Below are 20,607 nucleotides of genomic sequence, written 5' to 3'. Positions count from 1 at the left end.
TCTGTAGCTCTGTATGTAATGTTTTCCAAGTATGTCTTTAACAGTAGGGCTGGAGGGAAAGGGTTAGGTTAAGAAATTGGCATTGGCGAAGGAGAGGCGCCGTTTCAGTTTTCGCCTTAGGCAGCAGAAAGGCTAGGTGCACCACTATAGGGTGTCTGATTTTCATATTTTACATTAATCATGGTAAACCCCCTTTAAGTTACACCTCTGGCCGATCAGCCAATTGGACCTCGTAATAATTGATTATTACAATGGGAAAATATTACCAGAGTTTCCCTTTAATGCAATTTTATGTATTTCTATGGCTATTTCCTATGGATTTATATATACCTTAGGAAGGGTTCTAAATCTTCATAAAGAGATCAGTCCTGTACGGAGCCCTACTCGAAAAACTTCAAAGTATGGAGGCGTATTGGCAATGAATATGCAAAGAGGTATCACCCCAGAAAGTCAGATCTTGGCTCATAGGGAGCCACTTCCAATAGGTGGCGCTAGCGAGATGGTTCTCTTTCTTTGGAGATACCTCTTTGCATAAATGTACCTGTGATGTACCTGTCATATTATATATTATACCTGCAGGCATCACTGTCCAATTATGTAATCTATATGCATAAAGGGACTTCAGGATGGGGCCACCTGCATGGGAGTGGGTGTAGAACAAGCCACAGGTAAAGAGCAGGCAGATGGAGGGGGTGTCAATATGACGACATTCCCCTTGCACTGCCAGCTATATATTCTGCGGCTACAGACAGACTGTGCAAACTGTGGTCCAGCCTGGGGCTCAGGCAATCTGCATCCTTCCTGTATCTGCATCATTAGAGCTTGGGCTGAGGGATTACCACCACCACCATCTGCAGCAGCAGCACATCCACAATGGGTCTTGTGAAGTGTTTACTGCTTGCAGCTGTCTGCATGCAAGGTAAGAACTGCAGTCTGCGGGGTCTTATTTTCTCCGCTCTGTCAGTGGAGACCCCATCCAAGGTGAGACCTGGATCTACAATAGTACATGACAAGACTGGCATCAGCTGGGGATGGTTCCCGGATGATTCTAACAAGTCCATTTACATTCCAAATATGTAACCTCAAAATACGTGTCATCCTCCGGGGACACGATTTCTATTCATAGGTTTGAGGATAAGTCATAAATTATACACAATCTTTTCCAGATAATGACATTTTAATCCCAGGGGTGATTCCCCATCTACCCGGTAATGAGGTTATTTCCATAAAATGTTCTTTAAGTGAAATTCCACCATCAATATATTATTGGTATATTTCAGATTGCTCTCGTGGTCTGCAACTGGTAGCTACACCACCTACAACTCCCTGCTGCTAGAACATGCTGAGAGTTGTACTGTCATAAAAGTTAATACCCTACATCATTTTTATGATGCCATAAAGTCCATATCAACTCATGGTTGCCATATCAATATGTTTTGGGTCTTCTCAACGCCATGTTCTTGATATCTTTGGTTACCTCCATCCATCTTCTTCCTGGTCATCAATGCGTTCAAGGATCTTCTTCTTTGAAGACTAATGAGTTGTTCTTCAGTCTGGTCACTAGCATAGAGAGTAGTGTGAAACCCCAGAAGAGTCCAAAATGTTAGATCTATTGAAGAATTCATCTTTGCCTTTTATCCCCTAGTTTCCACCAGACCTCTGTCCAGCCAGCTGTCCCAAGAAGAAGAAAAGGTGAGTGTCTTAGATACATGGGTACATGCATTATCTGGTGACTTGTTTAATATTTATATGTGCAAACTAGGTGACTATCTACTGCAACCTGTGGCTTTCTATCTGTTGGGAAACAACAACTCCCAGTCTACTTAAAGTTGTCGTTTTCAAACAGCTGGACGACCACAAGCTGGGGACAACTGATCTACAGAAGTACCCTGCATGTGATATCTCATGATGATAAAAAGGCTATGTCCACCCTAGTAACTAATTTTGGTTTTATTATCTCAATGTCTCTAAAATGAAAAAGCAACTTTGTGATTGATCCTAAGTAAAAATATATATATATATTCTATTGTTATATTTCTACAGCTCCTAGGGTGACCTATGTGTCTCCATGGTAACAGACAACAATCAAATCCTGTGTAGTCGGCTCCCACAGTCCTGTTTCCTTCTATGTGTCCCTTACTTTAGGGTAACAAATGTTTGGTGGGTTACCAAAGAAGAAAAGGAAAGGCAAAAGGGAGTATGACTGGAGGATCAGACTACACAGGGTTTGTTTGTTGTCTGTTACCATGGCGACATACAGGTCTGCCTAGGAGCTGCAGATAAAAAAAATATTGGACTTTTGTCAAGTGGCTTTATTTCTCATTTTAGATGCATTAGGACAATGAAAAAATATTGTTGTAAAGGTGGACAAAGCCTTAAATTTCCCTCGGGATTCTAGTACTGGTTGTAAAAGGTTCTCCAGCTTATCATTAAAGATTGTATGTAATTAGTCAATCTCTAGGTAGAATTCCATTATGTGCATATACTGTACATCAACATGATACACCTTAGAGTAGCCATACAAGACCTTACATCTCACATGTACCCAACCCTGGACCTTCACTGAAGCATGGTGAGATCTATACCTTGCCGCTCTATGGGAAATAGGAGGGTCTTCATGTTGGTAGAACTTTCCATGTTATATTGAGTGAATGAGATCAACAGAGCTGCTCAGTATCTCCCATACATCGGCCAGGTCTGGTCCCACAGTTCCATAAATCCCTTGGATTTATACGTGTAGTGGGCACAGAGCCTAACCTATGATGTCCACTGTACAAGATACATCCATATACAAAAAGATGATGCACAGTGGTCCCTCAAGATACAATATTAATTGGTTCCAGGACAACCATTGTATGTTGAAACCATTGTAACTTGAGTAATCGGTTCCCTAGCCCCAAAATATCATCCGAGATAAGAGAAAATGAATATTTAAGAAAAATAAGCAGATAACATAAAACAGATAAGACAAGTCCTTACATATTACAGTCAGGGACAACTGCTAACTAGCATCTCATCCAGCTATTTTACCAGAAAAGTGGCCTGGATTGGTTGGATATGAGTCTGAGGAATTGTGTGTTGAGTCTAGTTTCAACTTACAATGGTCTTTTCTGACCCATCGTATGTTGAAAATATTGTATCCTGAGGCCATTGTATCTTGAAGGATCACTGTATACTTCTAATTGTAGCCATTTAGCATGCATTAAGTAGTGATTGTAGTCAGGTTACTTAGCAACCACTTATTTCCTCTCTTGGTGACTACCGTTTCCATACATGTAGCTACACATGAAATGGTGGCAGGAAGTTCTATCTGTTGAACATAAGTATAAAACTCCCCATACACATTATATAAATGTCAGCAGATGCTTCCTATTTTTGGTGGACCCATTGATTTTAACTGTGTGTGGTGGCCTCCCAGTAGTATCCCAATGCCACGTCGAAGGGAGGATGAACTGGGCATGAGCAGTACAGGGTACCTGCAAATTGCTCTTGTTTTGATGTTATTTAACCCTTTCAGGACCCTTCAATTTTCCGTTTTTTATTTTTCACTCCCTGCCTTCCCAGAGCCGTAACTTTTTTTATTTTTACCTTCACATAGCCGTATGAAGTTTTTTTTTCAGGGACAAGTTGTACTTTTTAATGGCACAATTTCCCTATTGTATACAATGTAGTAGGAAGCTGGAAAAAATTTTAAATTGGGGTGGAATTGGGAAAAAAAAAAAGCTCGCAGTTCCGCCAGAGTTTTATGGATTTTGTTTTTATGGTGTTCCCTATGCTGTAAAACTGACCGGTTACCTTCATTCTCTGGGTCAGTACGATTACGGTGATACTATATTTATATCGTTTTTCTTGTGTTTTAACACTTAAAAAAAAACTGACCATCGTATTCTGACCCCCATAACTATTTTATAGTTATGTGTACGGAGCTGTGTTGATACCATTTTGGAGTGTGTATGCTTTTTTGATCAGTCTTTATTACATTTTTGTGGGGAGGTGACGAATGAAGGCAAATCATCCATTTTGATTTTTTTTTCTCTAGCACTGTTAGGATAACTATTTTTATATTTTAATGGTACAGGTGTTTTCGGACGCTGCAATGTCAATGATTTGAAAAAAAAATGTATTGTTTATTTTTTTAATCTAGGGAAAGAGGGTCATTTAAATTTCTAGATTTTTAATTTTATTTTTTAAACTTTTTTTTACTTCTTATAACATGCAATCATTAGAATGCCTCTTATATTCTGCAATGAATATCTATGCATTAGAGAATAGAGGATTATATTCCAATGCAGTGCTGCCACCTACATTCTGCATTGCAATATACTAGTAATCGGCCTGTAAGCCTAGTACAGGCTTCAGCCTATTACTTCTAGAGGCTGCCTTCCCCGATCTTTGCCAGGGGAAGGCAGCTTGGGTCGATAAGCATGCGACCCCCGGTTTTAGCGCTCCAAGATCACATTTGACTAACTGAGAGATTAAATGGCTGCAGTCGGCATTACTGCAGATCACAGACATTAACCCTGGGCCTCTGCTGTGTAAAACAGCAGGTACCTGGCGGTTATAGTGAACGCTGCGCTCACAAGTGCTATCTTTAAAGACTTCACTTCTGCCGTATATGTACGGCAAGTACCGGGGAGGGTTAATTCGTTCATGCTTTGTATGTGTTTACAAAAGCTGTCTGTAGGTGGCAGTGTTTAGTTATGCCCTGGCTCAGCAGAAGGAATTAGCTTTCCCCTATAAGGAAGTAGCTTTCTAGTCAGGATTGCATCAGCCACTTCAGTTTTAGCTCTGCCTGCTGTTCAGGGCAGATATTAATTCAGCTCCAGAAGAAACATCATTCCTGTTGAAAAAACAATCCCTGAGGGAAAGATGAAAAAACATTCAATGACTGTCCAGGATCACAAGCCCAGAGCTGATAGTGAGACTTTTTGCATGTGGATGGTTTGTAGTCTCTGGTATCTACCACACTTCCTTGCTATGCAGGTGTATGGTTTGTAGTCTAGGACACCTACCACATTTTTGAGAGATTTGCACGCCTGTTATCATCTCGGAAAGGTTGCAAAGTGTTTAGAAGGAGATCAGGGACTACTACTCCTATTAAAGTCATTGTTGCCTTTTGCCTATATACAGCTATTGAGAAGAGACTGCACTGTGACTTGCATTGGAATTGTACCTTCATATTGTTGGATGTACTACAACTCCCATTCTGCACTCTAGTAAATAGAGACTTATTTTGTACAATCTGCCTGGTTACTGACTCCAGCACCATTCGCCAGCCACAGCACCTACACCTCCTTCCTTGCACCCGTTCACCATTCATAACACCAAGGGCACCCCAACTACTATCAGGCAGGAGCCCCAATATCAGGGTGTACCCTGAGGGGAGAAAGGGTGCGCCCTCCTGACACTGCCTAGCTGTATGTTGTTTGAGGCCTTAGGAAGACATTTTGTACCTAACGGAGATAGTTTTAATAAAGGGTTAGAAAAACCTGCCGATTTCTTCTAAAAACAGCGCCACCACTGTCCACAGGTTGTTTTTGGTATTGCACCTCAGCTCATCCACTTCAATGGAGCGGGCATGAAATACTGGGCACAACCTATGGACTGAGGTGGCGCTGTTTGTGAAAGAAAGCAGCCATGTTTTTCTAATCCTGAACAAGGCCTTCATGTTTGATTCATTAGTCATATCTTTAGGATCTAGGAGACTTTCTTTCTCACGTTCTGGTGCTTGCGCTGTGAGGCGGCCCCATTTATCATTGCGCAAAAGCTGTCGTCACAATTAGAGAAAAAAAGCAGTCGAGCGCGTTGAGATCGAGCAGAAGGTCGCTGTTCAATAATATCGACAAGCTGAACTCTCCGTCAGCCGCTTAATTAGTAACCCAATCCTTCTGCAGACAGCAAGCAGTACATGACACGAAGCTAGCTAGCGGACTCTAGGGGGCGCTTGCACAGAGATTCCAATTGTTTTCTATGGTATATTATTATTGTATTGTAGCGCATTCACTTGGATGTAAATTAAATGTAATACCAGATGCAACCTGTGGATCAGGGTGCGCTATTTCTGGGAAAAGAAAAGCAGAACTTTTAAAAACAATTCTGGACAACTTCTTCAACTTCTTCAAGGGTATATTCACAAGTCGCAGATTTGTAGCAGAAATTACTGTGACTGGCATTTGGTCTATACGTAAAAATGGGGTGGTTTCTGCAGCATGCATGTGGATTTTTGCTAAAATTTCAGCGACAAACCTGCTGCATGTGAATATACCCTAAAGTGACTGACTCACCAGGGCAACACTTTTCCCTATGCCATGGCAGAGCATATGGATCTCATAGAGGACGCCCCCCACCAACATAGAGCAGTCCATGATACATTTTTCTGGGTGGAGCTACCAATCTGCCTCAGGATTGGGCAAGGATTTCATATTTTTTACTCCGGCCCCCTCATTGTCGCCCCCTGCTGAGTATAAGGTGCCAAGTATTGAGGGGGGAAGAAAAATTACAAATGCTCTGGGCATATTGCCACTTTTCAATGGGACTGTCCTAGATTCAAAGGGCATCTATCAGCTGGATCGACTCTATTCGACCAGGCATACTGCCTGGTAGGGTTGATGCTGCTGATCAAAATGTTACGTCTCGTTCAAGAAAAATCTGCTGTTTATTAATCCTGGTAATGAGGGCTTCAATACACCAAGTGGTTGGCCCTAGCCCCTCGCAGCACCTCAGCTCCTCCTCTTTCCATTCTTAGCCAGTCCCCCTCCCCTTAAGTGACAGGGCCAGGGATCCTCACTGCCCTCTTCCCTGGCCCTGTAATCCTGCGCATGCTTCCTTGAATTTTCATTTGAATCTGGGCATTGGAGAAAGCCAACAGAGATTTACTGCGCATGTGCCAATTAAAGATTAAATGGCGCATGCGCAGGTTTATAGCACCAGCCAAGAGGACGGTGAGGATGCCTGGCCCTGTCAGTCAGGGGGAGTGGCTAAGAGTGGAAAGAGGAGGAGCTTAGGCTCACCCATCGATGCACTGAAGCCCTCGTTACCATAATTATTGAAGGGCTGATTTCTCATGAACGGGGCCATGGATTTTAACAAGAGAGGTATCATTTTAATCAGCAGGATCGGCCCTACCAGGCAATATGATTGGTTTAGTAGGATTGATCTAGCTAATGTATGCTCTTTAGAAATAGCACCACTCTAGTCCATGGGTTGTGTCTGGTATTGCAGCTCAGCCCCACAACCCATCAGCAGGACTATCATTGTTGAGACGTAATTGCTTTATGTTGATCCAGAAGAAGGCTATAAAAACACTCCAATGATCAAAGCACTAGTCAGTCGGACTAGTTCCCTGGATTAATGATGACCCTTTTTTTTCTTCTAGGTCACAAGATGCATCATGGAGGTCCTGTCCGAATCGTTGTCTTCATCTGGGCCCAAAAGGGTCAGCAGTAGCTGCATCCAAATACTCAAAGAAGGTTTGGAGCTATTTGTGATAATCTATGGTCTAATATTTTCTCTCTACTCACCCAAAACATGTGTTGCATGTTGCCCTATGGTGTCCTCTTCACCCTCAGACTTTCTTATTGGTTCTCCTACTGAATGTTTCCCAGAGGTGTAGCTTGAGGTCCTAATGCCAAATCTATGGGTCCCCCACCTACCACGTGCTATTTTATAAGACCTGTCTTCAAAAGTGGCAGAAGGGCCTTTAGGCCCTGTTTGGGGAGCCTGAGTGCACCTGTTATCGCTGCACCCCCTATAGCTACACCCCTGATTTACAGAGAACATGTGGGTAATCTGTAGACATCTATGGACCTTCTGGTAAAATCAGGATGTTTGGGCATTTTGCAGATGAGCGCCTGATCTCCATGCTGCGGCACCAACACTTGCTCAGAGAACTTGAGGATCTGACTGATCAAGGTAACTGATTAGCGCGAGAGTCAAGTGAAATCATTTTTTTCTTACGATGTTATGAATTTCAGGATCAAATTAGCAACATGTTGGCCCATTACAAATCAGTCTAGAGAGTAGGACTTTAGTAAGATGAGATTCATAACAGGTTGATGACTTGCTTTCCGTTTTTAACGTTGGTAGGCAAGGGAACTGACCTACGTATGGCCAGGTTAAAGGCGTTGTCCGCCGTGGACAATTCCTTTTTGTTAGAAGGGTCTCCTGCTGATCAGCAGATCACACCTTCTCTAATCCTCTGTGATCAGTTAAAATTTGCTGGGGAACCTGGTGGCAAGTGCTCATTTCTCATTTATCTCTTTCAAGTGAACAGGACGGAACTGAAATACTCTGCTCCTAAGTATATACCTTTCAGCACTGTGGCCCTTTCAAACAGCTGTTGTGCAGGGTGCAGAGAGTTGGACCCCCCACCAATCTGATATTGATGGCCTATCATCCTGACCAGAGTCAAGAGATGCCACAAAGAGCGTCTCTCACTTTGGAGGACCTGTCCTGTCCTGCATTACCCAGACAAACCATTAATTTGAATGGGCACTGTGTAATGCTTCATTGCTCCTGTGGAGGCTCTGCTGAGAAATTGAGTGACTACTACCAGCTATCTCCACAGATCATAGCTGATCACTGAGGTGCCCAGCAGGAGGAGACTTTGTATCTGCCTATTTGTAGGGACCACAACAAGTCTAAAGCTGACAACCCCTGTGATTGCTTGCCATCAATATTTAAAGCAACCTCATATTTATATCTCATTCATTCATGGTCTTGTTCCTTGTGCGCTAGATGTTCTAGTGTTTATTTTTCCAGTCGACTATCATGTGTGTTATTTCAGCCCACTACACTTTATGGTGCCCGCACCAGACTTTATGGTGAACTATGTTATGTTTTATTAGGCTTGCCCTTCGCTTTAAGTGATCCTTATCTCCATAGTACATTATCACCCAAATTTAACCCATATACCTTGAATAGCTGTCGACCGAACACTCACTCGACCTACAGCTATCTCTCCCGACTCCCCAATGTAGGTTCATCTGAGCGTGTATATGTTTTCAATGGGGAGAGAGGATTTCAGAGCAATCTGAGTGAAAACTGCATGAAATCAAACTCCCAATGTTTTAAATGGGAATCCACGCTGTAGTTCATAAAACCGAGTTGGTTGTTAGCAATCCGATCCCCAGCAAAAGAATGAACATACAGTAAGTCAAGGGCTCCTCTAAGGGTGCCCATACACATTCAATATCTGTCAGCCCGACTCCCTTCCTCCATACATGTACACGTTCGGCTCGGCATATCGGGGGAGAGTCGAGAGCTGACCACACACATTAGAGTTAGAGATGTGTGAATTGATTCTACTGATTCAGAAATCTTCCTAAATTTCCCCCCAAAATTTGGACCTGAATTTCTTGTCTCTCATGCTCTAGGACTTATATTTTTCTCTGATGATTGAGAGAAAAATATGAGTCCAAGGAGAAACTTAGAAGGTTCTATACCAATTTTCAGGGCGATTGGAGCATATTGCATTAAGGTAGAATTGATTAGGACCAGAGTCAAAAAAATAAAATAAAATCATGAATCGGAAAAGAAACCAATTTCAAGAAAATCACTCATCTCTAATTGTTGGCTAACAAAAAAAAGACTAATGTGTATTGCCAGCTTAAGTCAACTACAAATGGGGTTGTCTTCTACTGGGCCTTGAGGTCCCATTATTGTATCTTGGCCTAGTGTAGGATCCTCTGGTACCATGGTGGGCCAGTCCAACCCTAGAGTCATAGGTTGACATTATCAGGTCCAGCACAAATATATGCTTGAATATCTTATCACCCTATGTCAATACTATCTCATTCTTGACTCTACTTTTAAAATAGGCATAGGGTTAAAGTAAATATTCAGGCTCCCCACCATTTTGGCTCATTTCTCTGAGTATATGTGTTAACTGCGGAACAACCGTCCATGTATGGACATATCATTGGAGTTGTTGCCACTTCTAGAATTTTGGAGTTTTCAAGGCTCTGTGCCATGATGGTATATCCACCACACACCACAGTTGGCACATAGTTGTCTATATCTGTATGTGTGATACTATTTATGGCATCAGCCTGGGTCTTATTTCTGCCTGAGTTCTGCAAAACCTAATGTGTTGTATTCATTCTGTTGATAGAAAAATCTCAACTAGATGCAGAAAGGGACAGTATAGAAGAAGAAGAGATTAAAAAGAGGACGAGTGAGACTCATATACCGCCTCCCAAAAGAGATTTGAAGCCCAAAAGAGGATCTGAGAATGAAGAATCAAAAGAGTTTGAGAAAATAGAAAATGTGCAGGTGAAGGAGAAAGAGAAGGAGCATGGCACATCAGCAGAAGAGAAGGTGAACAAGCTGCTGGAGGAAGAAGAGGATAAAAGGAATGCTCCTGCTAAGAGAGGGAGTGATGCGTCAAAAAGAGACGGGAAAGAAGTACGAAGGGAAGACAAAAAACAGTTTAGCAATGAGAGTGATGAAGACAGCTCAGAGGAACGAGAGCATGAGCAGGGCCACCATGGGCCCCTCAATGGTTGGTATCACAGGAACCATGAAGGGTGGGAAGAAAGAAAAAGAGGTTCACTGAGAAGGATGGCAGAGGACCCCAGTCAGGAAGAAACAGCCCAGTTTGAGTCTGAAGATAGAGGCATGAAATACTTTAATGCCAAGACCCATATGCATGGTTTTCATGGGGAAGACAAGAGGCATGTCCACCACCCAGATAATGCCTATTATAATGATGAGGAGAATGAGATGGAAAGGCACCATTATAATGGAAATTATGAACACAGAGAAGAGGAAGAGGAGAGAGAGTTGGAGGAAGAACGTGAGGAACACAGAGCTAAGGTGAGATGATGATGTTCAGCTCATGATGACATCTGTAGGTTGCACTGCCTTTTCTTTACAGTTGCCCTAGTATGTGCATTGAGAGGCCAAGGCTAATTAAAACAAAAAGCTGAGAGCTGAGGTCAGATTTAGATACTGGCTGAGTTCCAAAGAGTTAGTGCTGTATTACACTGTCTGATGTTGAGGCAGTGCGAGGACTGATGGATGATAACACATCCATTGGTGCTCGTTTGCACCAGACTGACTACACAGGTTGATGAAAATTGAATGTACCAGTCGTTCCTCCCATATTACGTTCTGTTGATTATTGGCAGCCCCTGATAACACAGAGATGTGCTTCTGATAGTCGGGCATCTTTCATCCTAATGAAAGATGCCCATCAGCCAACAAACAAGCATTTGCTCATTTATCAGTTGATCGATTATACGGGTCAGTTATCGAAAATGAACCCTTCTTCCCGATAATTGGCCAGAAAATCACGCAGTCTACTAGGACTTTTATTGTCTAAGGGTGGCCATACATCTTCAATAGCTGTTGGCCAAATACTATTCCTTAGCCCTTCATACACATGAACACCCGGTTCATTAGGGAAAACAGGGAAGGCTGCTGCCACACACCTCTTCCTCGATCCTTTTTCTGACAAAAGAATGTCGGCTGTGCATCTAATACACGTTAGGCTACGATCACATATGCATTGTGAACTCAACGATCCGGCATGCAGGACTTGCATTTATGCTGGAAATCGTCCAGATCCCTGTCGGATTCCATTATAATCAAAGGGGATCCGCCGATGTGCGACCGTATCCAGCAATGCCGGATACAGTGAACTCTGGTAGTCTGTTCCTCTGTCGGAACAAACTATTGGAGTTCACAACACGTATGTGACCGTAGCCTTAGATGGGCTGCTCTAGGCTATAAGTCACTCCCTCTAAACCATATCGACTTTTCAAATCCATGTTAGGGTGTTTACACATGGCACTTTTGTAGAGTTTTGCAATAAATAACACAAAGAATGCCACAAAATGCTCCCCTTAAACCTGACCAGTATGTTTCGGAGGAAAAGGTGGCAATCTTACTTGTGTTAAGAGGACACTTGTAGGGAAGCATTATGTTAATTAATTAATATAGAGAACATATAGGTGTAAGGAATATGGTATTTAAGTGGATTTATAGTGTAATAGTAGATACTGGATCTGGACAAATTAGAAAGTGCACCCCTGATACTGCTTTCTAGAGCGCCTGTACCTCTTGTGAGTTTAGGTTTATTACAGGGCAAAGATACAACCAATGTTTTTGGCAGCAATATTTTGTCTGCTTGCTGTAATCCCCTTTTATGACTGTTGGACTTTAGTAAATCTACAGCAATGAGAACACTGCCTCCAATAAAACTGCTTATCACAAACACTTTGCACTGGGAAATCTAAAGCCTAGCTACAGATCAACCTGAGGAGAGTTATCTTGAGCAGACAATATTCGAGAGAGTCCACATCTGCCCCTACACACCTCTGTATTCTCTGATTAGTTATTAGTCAAGGCTGTTTGATGGCCTTGGTTGATTGTGGTGCTATGTCTACGAAGGGACCACAGAGGCAGACTGGGTCATCGTGCAGTCCTATGTTAAAGTAGGGACCCCAGGTGGCCATGATGCATCAAGCAGGTTCATACACTTTATGGTACTGAGAAGCAATGGATCCCCGCTTGGACATGGGTGCCAAATCCCAAGGCACTGACACGTAATGACCTGAAAAAAAGTTTACACCCAACATTTTCTTGAGCTTCAGATGCAGTTGGACTTCTTGGGTACCGTGGTATCCATTGTCAATTGACTTAAAGACTGGAAAAAAAACAAAAAAATGCATTTTCTGAATGATGTAAAAAAGCTATCAGTTTTACTCGTTTATAATATTGTTTTTTCTTTTTGTCTGTGTGTTTTTAAGGAAAGGGACATCCAAGAGGTAGAGGAAGAGCTGAGGAAGGCAGCAGAACAACTGGAGGAGCTTCACCGGGGCTAAGAGAAGAAGAACGCTTCCTGAATCTTCTGTCTTCCAAACTATAATCTGCCGACGCTTTGCACGTGTTCTTGTACCCTGTATATACAAAATTCTTCTGTATGCTGTTTGCAGAATGGGGCAGTGTTTTTGTAGTTATATTATAATGTTAAGCTTTGGCAATACACTCAGACAGATACTGGGTTTGAAGTCACAGAGATTACGTACAGGGTATGTCCACATTTTCCAAAGTTGTTTCTTACCCTGATAGTACCTGATGAATTTGATTGGATTTGGCTGATTGTACTCTCAATACTAATATTAATATTCTTCTTCTTTGCCTTACAATGTTACTTTTATAAATCTTTTGCTCATTAATTATATTACAAATAGTTGAAGAGAAGCAATATTAGTTGCATTCAGAAGCAGAAGGTCCTTGTCAGTAAGGGAGATATCTACAAGACTACATCTTCCATTGTTCATTGATGTCTGTCCGGTGATAATTTTCATGTTTTGCTCTGAGAACCGAATAAAAATGACAAATTCAGGGTATAAGCATACGTATGCTTCAGATATTGGTGGTAGTCTTCATTACTAGAGGCCTATGTTCCTCGTATTATTGATTATAATAATTTCATGTGGTTCCGTTACTGGTAATCTCATCATAAAGAAAGGTTGTCCATGTCGAGGTTTAATTTAATAAAGAAAGGTCCATTGGTTTGGTTATCTCCTTCGTCAGCAATCAGCAGAAAAGGCTATTGAAAAATAAGACGTGCTGCTGACTCGTCTTTTACAAGGCTCTGAGAAAGATCTTAGGTCCATCTTGCGATCTTCACATGTAGGGACATCTGGGGAACCTTCCAAAGCAGATGGAGATTCTTTGCTGTTGTTAAGGATTTTGTCCACGTGTGATAATAAAGCTGGGAAAAATTCACTGACACCTTCATACCCTAAAAAAAGAAGCAATTTATAGAAATAAAATCCTTGGTTAGAAGAACTACACACTGAGGATTTCAGAATGTCTCAAATAGATTCATATCTAGGTGGAGTGAAAAAAAAAAAAGTACCTGGAAAAGCATTGATATCAATAACTGCACAACGACCACTCTGAGTGTCCACTATTAAATCCACACCAAAAAGAGACATTCCCAGAGCGTCCTGAAGACCCTGGACCACCTGTCTGACAACGTCATCTGATGGAGGTAGGACATCTGGATACAGAGGGGTCTGGAAGGAGAGAAGAACATCTTGAAGACTAGTCTTGACAAATTATTTCAAAGGTGAAATCTTGACTAAGTAGCAATATCATTAGAAGAACATGCCATTACATACAGTACAGACCAAAAGTTTGGACACACCTTCTCATTCAAAGAGTTTTCTTTATTTTCATGACTATGAAGGCATCAAAACTATGAATTAACACATGTGGAATTATATACATAACAAACAAGTGTGAAACAACTGAAAATATGTCATATTCTAGGTTCTTCAAAGTAGCCACCTTTTGCTTTGATTACTGCTTTCCACACTCTTGGCATTCTCTTGATGAGCTTCAAGAGGTAGTCCTCTGAAATGGTCTTCCAACAGTCTTGAAGGAGTTCCCAGAGATGCTTAGCACATGTTGGCCCTTTTGCCTTCACTCTGCGGTCCAGCTCACCCCAAACCATCTCGATTGGGTTCAGGACCGGTGACTGTGGAGGCCAGGTTATCTGGCGCAGCACCCCATCACTATTCTTCATGGTCAAATAGCCCTTACTTTCAAAGTTTTCCCAATTTTTTCGGCTGACTGACCTTCATTTCTTAAAGTAATGATGGCCACTCGTTTTTCTTTACTTAGCTGCTTTTTTCTTGCCATAATACAAATTCTAACAGTCTATTCAGTAGGACTATCAGCTGTGTATCCACCTGACTTCTCCTCAACGCAACTGATGGTCCCAACCCCATTTATAAGGCAAGAGATCCCACTTATTAAACCTGACAGGGCACACCTGTGAAGTGAAAACCATTTCAGGGGACTACCTCTTGAAGCTCATCAAGAGAATGCCAAGAGTGTGCAAAGCAGTAATCAAAGCAAAAGGTGGCTACTTTGAAGAACCTAGAATATGACATATTTTCAGTTGTTTCACACTTGTTTGTTATGTATATAATTCCACATGTGTTAATTCATAGTTCTGATGCCTTCAGTGTGAATCTACAATTTTCATACTCATGAAAATAAAGAAAACTCTTTGAATGAGAAGGTGTGTCCAAACTTTTGGTCTGTACTGTATATTTTCCAAAAATTCTTCTGTACGTGGCTCTTGGCTAAATCCTACTAATAAGTAAAACTGGGAACTGCATTTAGTTTGCACTAATTAAAGAGGTTATTCTATAATTAATGTAAAAAATGAAAATCAGACATCATATAGTACATGTCGCTTTCTAGAATCAAAGCTAGAATCAGCCCTGTACCTCACATGGATCCAGAGATTTTGATTTCTCCATTCATTGCTTCAATTGCTCCGCTAGATTTATTTCAAGCTACAGGTCAGGGAGTGTGTCCTTTCTTCTGCAGCTCTCTCCCTATCTCAGCCCATGGGGTGTGTCTTTTCTGCTTCAGTTTTCTCTCTTTGTCATCTAAGAGGGCGTGTCATTTCTGCTGTAGCTCTGTCCCTATCACAGCTCAGGACGTAGCTGAAGGATGGAACGGAGCATGTGTGTCCACCTCAGCGAGGAGAAAGAAATAAACAAACAGCAGGTGCTGATGTACAGATACAGAATAACGTAGTGACTATACAACATTTTTTATTACATGCAGCTCTGCTAGAAGATGTGGCAGTCACACGAAGAGGTATAGATATTTGGGACCTAACCTGGGTAAGGTTATTTAGCTAGTTTATTTGCAAATGCCTGAACAGGCAATAGAACCTATCTTGACCCAGGTGAAAATTAATACTTCACTTTTATTATGTAATATACTAAAAACTAGACACTAGGTGTGTGCATGGTGCATATTTGATTACTCTTAAACAAACCAAAAATAAAGAGGTATTAAAAACACAGTCACCACTCCACTAGTAGAGATATACACTCACCTAAAGAATTATTAGGAACACCATACTAATACGGTGTTGGACCCCCTTTTGCCTTCAGAACTGCCTTAATTCTACGTGGCATTGATTCCACAAGGGCTGATAGCATTCTTTAGAAATGTTGGCCCATATTGATAGGATAGCATCTTGCAGTTGATGGAGATTTGAGGGATGCACATCCAGGGCATGAAGCTCCCGTTCCACCACATCCCAAAGATGCTCTATTGGGTTGAGATCTGGTGACTGTGGGGGCCATTTTAGTACAGTGAACTCATTGTCATGTTCAAGAAACCAATTTGAAATGATTCGAGCTTTGTGACATGGTGCATTATCCTGCTGGAAGTAGCCATCAGAGGATGGATACATGTTCTCATTCTGTTTACGCCAAATTCGGACTCTACCATTTCAATGTCTCAACAGAAATCGAGACTCATCAGACCAGGCAACATTTTTCTAGTCTTCAACAGTCCAATTTTGGTGAGCTCGTGCAAATTGTAGCCTCTTTTTCCTATTTGTAGTGGAGATGAGTGGTACCCGGTGGGGTCTTCTGCTGTTGTAGCCCATCCGCCTCAAGGTTGTGCGTGTTGTGGCTTCACAAATGCTTTGCTGCATACCTCGGTTGTAACGAGTGGTTATTTCAGTCAACGTTGCTCTTCTATCAGCTTGAATCAGTCGGCCCATTCTCCTCTGACCTCTAGCATCCACAAGGCATTTTTGCCCACAGGACTGCCGCATACTGGATGTTTTTCCCTTTTCACACCATTCTTTGTAAACCCTAGAAATGGTTGTGCGTGAAAATCCCAGTAACTGAGCAGATTGTGAAATACTCAGACCGGCCCGTCTGGCACCAACAACCATGCCACGCTCAAAATTGCTTAAATCACCTTTCTTTCCCATTCTCACATTCAGTTTGGAGTTCAGGAGATTGTCTTGACCAGGACCACCCCCCTAAATGCATTGAAGCAACTGCCATGTGATTGGTTGACTAGATAATTGCATTAATGAGAAATAGAACAGGTGTTCCTAATAATTCTTTAGGTGAGTGTATATCGGTCAATTAGTGAGGGCGAAGAGATGTGCACTATCTCTCAGCCTTTTTACTTTAAAGGCAGAAAACTGACGTCTGCAGGGTTGTTGCCAGCTGAGTTAGGTTATCAAACCAACCATGTGGTGTGGTGGGAGACTTGATGTATCAACCCACTATGGGATTAACGCATGGAACGTTTCATATAATCTCAGACTGACAAGTGTGTCGGCAACAGTAAACACTGCAGACGGATATAACACACTGTGATGGATATCGTGTCTAACTGATTATTGAACCAAGCATAGAAATGTAGGCCAGCCGGACTACTATTTGCTGGTTAGGAGTGGAGTGGTGCGCAGCATTTAAAAACTAACACTGCCCCCCGACATGTTTCACCAGTATTCTGGCTTCTTCGGGGGTAAATGGGCAGCCATGAGTAACCCCATCCGACTAGAGGATTAAATGCGGTGTGCAGAGATTGACAGGTTTGCCGTCCTGTCACCTAACAGGCAAGACGCTCAGCCATCCAATAGTATACATGACCACGCCCCCACACGACGAATGAAGCACCAGACACAGTCGCCTACTGTCATCGGTGACGCGCTGTACTCGACATACCTGCGCAAACACTTAGAGCTCCTCAGCTCATCCTGTGGGACTGCGCTTGCGCTGCGCTAAATGTGGCTGCGCACAGACTCAGAACCTCAAAGCGGGAGACCTGCGCAGAAGAAAGCTGCGCTAACACTTAGAGGTAAAGACTGATGTTATTAAGGATACAGTCATACTGCGCAGTACAATTATGCGCCTGAACTCTACCAGATAAAGGTATACTGCGCGTGAGCTTAAAAATGGGTACGCAATAAGTAGATATATAGTAACTCGTCAGCTACGCTGAATCCTACAGCGTGCTTTTTTTTTGAGATGACAAAGCCCTGCAGGATAAACCTGGGTAAATGTCTATGATACGTATGCAAATGAGTTCTCCTTACTGTGTTGGACATGGTGCAGAGGGGTTAAGATGCATTGTTATTGTGCATCATCTGCAATACCCCAACTGCATGACTGGGGGGGGTGGCATTGGTATTTGGAATGGCGATGCGTATTGATTTTTGCCCAGAGGGCGTGTCAATGTTTTTATTACTAATACATTGGCACTGTATGTCCCTACAGAAAATGTAATCATTAATCAACTCAGTACTGGGGGTACACAAAGATTTTTGGCTCATACTATCTAGTGAGTGTCCCTAGACACTAGAAAAAATAGAAAAATAGGAAAAAAGAAAAAAGAAAAAACCAAAAGAAAACAAAACCCCTCCTAAATTCTCAAAGAAAAGCAGTGAAGGCAAAACCTTCATTGAGCCCTTTTGGATTGAGACTATCAAGACGATAGATCCACTTACTCTCTTCTTGCAATAAAATTGCATCCAGATCGCCCTTTCTTACACCTAGTCACAGGAAGAGAGCTGCAGCAGAAAGGACACACAACCTGAGCTGCCCGGCTGAAGAGAATCTAGCATGTGAGGTCCAGGGCTGGTTCTAGCTTTGTTAGAAAGGTTTACTATATAATGTCTGATTTTAATTTTTTACATCAATCAAAGCATAATCCCTTTAAAGCTGGAAATTGGACCCAACTATCATATGTCATTTATAGTCCTGCTCTCCTCATATAGCACAAAGTAACCTTTTAGGCCCTCTTTAGTCTATAGGGCCCAAGTTTGGACATAACGTGTCCAACCCCTATAGTTACACCCCTAGTGGTACAGCATGCACCCATAGCAGTACATATCCGTCACATCACTGTGTGCATAATTTGGGTGGGTCAACATCACGTTTTATGCCTCCGTTTGACGTATACGTTTCAAAAAGAAAAGGATACAAAAACGCTGCACACCACGTTCTTGTATCCTGCACAGTCTGGTTTTTTTTTGTTAGTTTTTTTCACAATGGAACTCTATGGTGAACGAATGCCACTGTATGGCATCAGTCTGAGGCATCCGTTTAACGTATACGTTAAATGGATGGGGAAAACTTGATGTGAACCCAGCGTTATAGACAATAGAGACAATAGGTGTGTGTCATCACCTCCTGCTGCTATTCTACAGTCTACAGGGTTATACCAAGCCTGATACATGTCCTGATACTTTATATGCAACGTGTCAATAAAAAAAATAAGTGAACCCCGTCTTACACTCACTTGAGACAGGTGTGAACAGGATTCTGCCTTGGAGACATGGTGGCTGTTAAAGAAGATTGTCGTTTGGTCTGTAGGCAACAATTATATAAAAACAGTGAGAACTTTACAGGCCGGGGTATCACACAACTATTGGTTCTTCAGAGAATGACTAACCCTTACATTTCCTTATCTGCATCTGTAAGTGCTGCCGAAAATATTAGATTACAAGATCAATATTCCAATATTACTGCCATTAGCGTAGACGTTGGTCAGAAGTGAGGTCATTCTTGGTTTCCATCAACATTTCACACCCTGGTATCCGCCAAAATATAGACCCAGAAACTAATTAATAGGAAATGGTCTGATTGTCTGACATTTTCAGGGTCCAAACCCAGAAGACTATTATTAGGGGGCATTGGGTGAGTGGTGAAAACATTATTGGAATTGGAACCATCTTTTATAGGGTCTGAATACGACATGAGAAATCCTAAAAGACTTTGAGAACAGTGCTCCCTTATTCTGCTGCAAAACTACAACTCCCACCATGCCATGTATTATAGAATACCAACCAGTCTCGCCCAAGGGAAAATTACGTATGGATGGTCTCTTGACGACAAAATGCTGTGGACCTACAACGAAAATCTTATAGAGGGTGGCGCTGTGGTTGATGAAGCTCTGGAGAAGACAAGGGGGAGTCACGTCCTTTAGTCCGTGCTCATTAAATATCAAGGACATCTGTAATATAGGAGAGAAGGGGGTTAGATCGCCTCCTGACAAAATATTAATTCTTAGAATGCTGCATCGGTCTATTCCTCTGTTATTCCTCATGGAAAAATATGAATTAGCAAAGGGGGCGTTACCATTCTCCTTCTCCACAGGGTGTAGGCTGAGTCTTTACACAAACTCTCAGCACTGATTGGCCAATGTTAAAGTGTGCGGTGATGCACCCAATCAAGAAGGGGAACACCACCCACTTTGCCAAGTACACCTGTCATGTGTAATATTTCTAAAAGTGTTTATTGTCTTTTCAGAATTACCCCTGTAATTAATCCCACTCAAAAAATAAAGTCATCATGGACAGTGCAATAAAAGTACAGATAACACCCGCCTACAATGATCTGCAATAATCATTTCATTTAAAAAACGATGTCCTCCTACATATTGTTTTTTTCCCCTGCAGAGTATTTTATATTTCATTTTTTATTGTATTTTAGTGGTCGTAATATGCGTGTACAGGGACAAATACATAATGATACCAACCTCATGTGAGCGCGGTCCATGAGCCACCTGGGTTTTGCAAACTGTAAGAGAAGGAATATTAGGCAATTATTATTATTATTATTATTGGATGGTAATAAGACTCTTAGTTTGATCTTGGGAATCACAGACAGTAAACAGATCCGGCCACAAAACTGTTAAAATGTCTTCCATCTTGGTTGGAAATGTTTGTGATCTGCCCCTTACATAACCCTACTGTTCATCAGCCTTAACTCTTGGTCAGAGAGAAGAGATCAGTGATAAAGAGCGTCTCTT

The 20,607-nt window shown here is 41.9% G+C and overlaps 2 protein-coding genes across 3 annotated transcripts in view; one reads left to right on the top strand and one right to left on the bottom strand.

Moving 5' to 3' along the window:
* The first annotated feature begins 773 nt into the window (after positions 1 to 773).
* Positions 774 to 13,335, top strand: CCER2 (coiled-coil glutamate rich protein 2). Of its 2 annotated transcripts, XM_040406504.1 has the most exons (6): positions 774 to 919; positions 1,646 to 1,692; positions 7,376 to 7,469; positions 7,843 to 7,911; positions 10,112 to 10,815; positions 12,753 to 13,332. In XM_040406504.1, exons 1-6 carry the CDS (start codon positions 874 to 876, stop codon positions 12,825 to 12,827), a joined length of 1,035 nt encoding a protein of 344 aa, XP_040262438.1. In that variant the 5' UTR covers positions 774 to 873; the 3' UTR covers positions 12,828 to 13,332. The 2 variants fall into 2 exon arrangements, with proteins under 2 accessions (XP_040262438.1, XP_040262439.1); XM_040406505.1 differs by lacking the exon at positions 7,843 to 7,911 and having other exon boundaries at positions 12,753 to 13,335.
* The window catches only part of LOC120978272 (inositol-tetrakisphosphate 1-kinase-like), a 25,614-nt gene continuing 17,869 nt past the window's right edge, over positions 12,863 to 20,607 (bottom strand). Inside the window, exons 6-10 of the mRNA XM_040406506.1 lie at positions 20,335 to 20,375; positions 19,644 to 19,809; positions 19,096 to 19,163; positions 13,871 to 14,030; positions 12,863 to 13,753 (exon numbers count right to left, since the gene is read on the bottom strand). Of these exons, the coding sequence (XP_040262440.1) occupies positions 13,539 to 13,753; positions 13,871 to 14,030; positions 19,096 to 19,163; positions 19,644 to 19,809; positions 20,335 to 20,375 (650 nt within the window). The 3' untranslated portion in view covers positions 12,863 to 13,538. The remainder of the gene's footprint in view (positions 13,754 to 13,870; positions 14,031 to 19,095; positions 19,164 to 19,643; positions 19,810 to 20,334; positions 20,376 to 20,607) is intronic.

This window comes from Bufo bufo, chromosome 8 (assembly GCF_905171765.1).
Source record: "Bufo bufo chromosome 8, aBufBuf1.1, whole genome shotgun sequence".
Classification (NCBI taxonomy): Eukaryota; Metazoa; Chordata; class Amphibia; order Anura; family Bufonidae; genus Bufo; species Bufo bufo.
This window is presented reverse-complemented; position numbering and strand designations above follow the sequence as displayed.